Below are 3,303 nucleotides of genomic sequence, written 5' to 3' on the forward strand. Positions count from 1 at the left end.
ATGGATGAATGAATGGATGAAGTTGGATGGATGGATGAATGAATGAATGAATGAATGAATGAAGTTGGATGGATGAATAAATGAATGAATGGATGAATGAATGGATGAAGTTGAATGGATGGATGAATGAATGAATGAATGAATGAATGAATGAATGAATTAATGAATGAATGAAGTTGGATGGATGAATAAATGAATGGATGAATGAATGGATGAATGAATGGATGAAGTTGAATGAATGAATGAATGAATGAATGAATGAATGAATCATCTTTGTTTTTGCTCACACTCATAACGGAAGCGAAGTGATCGTCGGCCGAAGCCGGCAGCTTCTGGCAGGCCGTCCGGATGTCCTGGGCCGCGGCGTGCAGCTCGCTCAGCTCCGTGGTGACGGCCCTCTGGTTGACTGGAGCAGAACAGCGACAGGGGGCGCTACTGAGCAGCTGCTGATGGGTCATACTGACCTGCAGGAAGTGGCAGCCGGCGTACCTTTAGCGGCCAGAGGAACCGTCAGCAGCTCTCTGGGGAAGCTCAGCAGCTCAGGGAAGTGCTGACTCAGCGACTTGGCCAGAATGTGAAGAAACGTGGATTTTCCATCGACAGTCTTCGTCGTGCTTAACTATGAAATATGTAGTTATTAAAATGACTGGGATTATTTAGCTAGAAAAATTTGGATCTCGTCATTTTATTCATTCATTCATAAATATTTAGTCAGAAATCTGAATATTGTCTCCCCCTCTCTCTGACAACTGGCCGACCAAGCCAAACTGTTGCTATGGTTACAGTCTGACCTCCGTCAGGAAGTTGATCTTGAAGCTCGTCGTTCTGTGGCTCTTAGGCTGACCGTTGTTCAGGTAGTTCCCCATCGCCAGGACAAACTGTGGGCCGCAAACAGAACCAATCAGAACCAATCAGAACCAGCAGAACCATCCGGTACTGACCCACCTCCAGGATCTTGGCCAGCTTCCTGCTGCTCTTCAGCTCCACTGAGGCCTTGTAGATATAGTCAAAGGCCGCCTTCATCTCCTCGGCCCGCTCCTGCAGCGTGGTTTTGAACAGGAGGCTGCGCAGCCGGGTCTTGTACTCCGGAACCGTCAGCATCTGAAACGGGCCGGCGGTCAGTGTGCGGGTCGGTTCTGCCCGGGCCCGGTGGGCCGTCGGCGCGGTACCTGGAAGATGAACTGGTCCGGCTCGCTGAGCTTAGTCGGGTCCTGCTGGAAGCGCTGGTACTGCTGGACCTCGTCCTGGTCGGGCGCGTAGAGCAGCAGCTGCTTGATGTGGGCCGGTTCCAGCCGGTCCGTGCTCAGGTCCAACAGAACCTGGCGCAGCTCGTCAGGAGACAGCTTCAGGTGGGCCATGAGGATGGCTGCAGGGTCAGCACAGAGGTCAAATCTGCTGCGTCCTGATTGGCTGCTGAGGTGGATTAGCTCATCAGTAACAGACTTCCTGTAAAAAGCTGCTGACGCCTTCAGCCTTCAGTTTGAGGATTTCTAGGTAAAGTTCTACGTTTCTGTTGGATGCAAATTAAATTTAATGTAAACTTTCATTAACAGGATGGATGTGACAGATTATGGGTCGATGTTTATAAAGTTACAGAAATAATTTAGGTTTTTAGAGGAAAAAAATTATATTTATTTATTTACATAAATGTCACAATTTCAAACTACATATTTAGGTAGTAGTTAAATATTTAGCTAACCAATTAAATAGTTCTAAAAATATTTCTGCTTGGTACCTAAATATTGAGTTTAGAAAACACAAAATGATGCAAATTCCAAAACACAAAATCAAAAGCAACAGAAAAACGCTGCAACCACAGAAACTAGAAGGGAAAAGCTGCTAACTGCATAAAAACTCCAAACTCGATTCACCTATCGGTCCTCCAGGCCACTAGGGGGAGTCTGGAGGACCTGATGTTGTTTAATGTTGTAAAAGAATGTTTGAAAAGATATGAAGTGGACATCCTGTCTCACTGAGTCTGCAGCCATCTGGTCCGCAGGTCGACTCCCCCTGGTGGCCTGGAGGCCTCATGTGGAGGAGCCAGTTTTTTATATTTGCTGTTTTTGCTACTTGCAGCTTTTTCTCAGTTTTTTTGTTTTATTGTTTGACTTTTAAAGTTTGCATCATTAGTGTGTTTGCCGAACGTTTGCCGTACTGTCCTGCTCCATGCTAACGCTAACCCTGCTGGTGGTTAGGGAAGTTTGAGCTGGTTCTGTTCTGAACAGAACGAACTGCACATCAACCAGGATGAAACCTGCAGCAAATGGGCTGCAGAATGAAGACAGCTAGTTTTATTAGCTGCTCCTTGAGGTCGGGTTGGTTAGAAGTTTCTGATCATGTTAGCGTCGTCTCATTCATGGTTGGTCTGTTTGCTGAGGCTCTTACAGGCGTTGTAGGCCTTCTTGTGGGACAGGATCTCCACCACGTCTTTCTTCTTCAGGTTCTCTGGCAGGAATGCTGGTTCTGTAGGAGAAACTGGCCATTTTAACAGACAGAGAGTCAATGCTGGTTCTCCAGGCACCAGGAGGTCCGAACAGCTCAGTTAGCATCAATGCAGCTCTGCCATGACAGACGATCGGTTTGCTCCTCTGTCGCTGGCAGAGCCTGAAGAATGAAGCGCCCTGCTGAGGTTTTCATACCCTTTGACCTTTCCGACATGATGCGGGTCAACAAACTACAGACCAACGCCGAGTGGAACAACGGAAACAGTTCCACTGAATTTAAAAACTATGAATTCTTCACTTTTTGCCTCACAAAATAATGCACTGCTTTGTTTTGGTCCATCATCTGAAAATGAAATAAAATACTGGAAGGTTGTGAAAACCTGAGCAGAGCTCAGCAGCTGACGGCAGACATGACAGTCTGAGGTTAATGGTGCCGCATGGAGAACGGGCGCAGCAGCGTGACAAACATCCTCAGTAAGCCGAGATGCAGATCAGCAGAATGAAAAACAAATGAAGGAGGTGATTATTGACAGGAAATCGCCATGTGACGCTTTATTTTGAAAAGACGGCTGGGTTGGTCCAGAATCACTCACTGGGTCGGCGCTGAGTCCCAAAGTGCAGGTCCAGGTCCAGGTACTTCACCATGTCGCTGAGCTTATCATAGTCCGAGTTTTCTCTGAGCTGGAAGCAAACAGACCGGTTCCAGTCACAACTAGTGACTCACCAGTTAGCTTCTTAGATTGTTGTTAGCTCACTGTTAGCTCGTTGTTAGCTCAATGTTAGCTCGTTGTTAGCTCAATGTTAGCTCACTGTTAGCTCGTTGTTAGCTCACTGTTAGCTCGTTGTTAGCTCACTGTTA

General features: G+C 46.8%; 1 protein-coding gene across 1 annotated transcript in view; it reads right to left on the reverse strand.

Annotated features, from left to right (window-relative positions):
- Positions 1–215: 215 nt before the first annotated feature.
- The window catches only part of grid2ipb (glutamate receptor, ionotropic, delta 2 (Grid2) interacting protein, b), a gene marked incomplete at its 3' end in the record, with an annotated part of 34,165 nt that continues 31,077 nt past the window's right edge, over positions 216–3,303 (reverse strand). Inside the window, exons 16-22 of the mRNA XM_015022582.1 lie at positions 3,038–3,156; positions 2,386–2,463; positions 1,170–1,366; positions 946–1,101; positions 792–878; positions 490–619; positions 216–406 (exon numbers count right to left, since the gene is read on the reverse strand). Of these exons, the coding sequence (XP_014878068.1) occupies positions 216–406; positions 490–619; positions 792–878; positions 946–1,101; positions 1,170–1,366; positions 2,386–2,463; positions 3,038–3,156 (958 nt within the window). The remainder of the gene's footprint in view (positions 407–489; positions 620–791; positions 879–945; positions 1,102–1,169; positions 1,367–2,385; positions 2,464–3,037; positions 3,157–3,303) is intronic.

This window comes from Poecilia latipinna, unplaced genomic scaffold, assembly GCF_001443285.1.
Source record: "Poecilia latipinna isolate Pla-1442-1.1 unplaced genomic scaffold, P_latipinna-1.0 Scaffold3053, whole genome shotgun sequence".
In the NCBI taxonomy this organism is placed as follows: domain Eukaryota; kingdom Metazoa; phylum Chordata; class Actinopteri; order Cyprinodontiformes; family Poeciliidae; genus Poecilia; species Poecilia latipinna.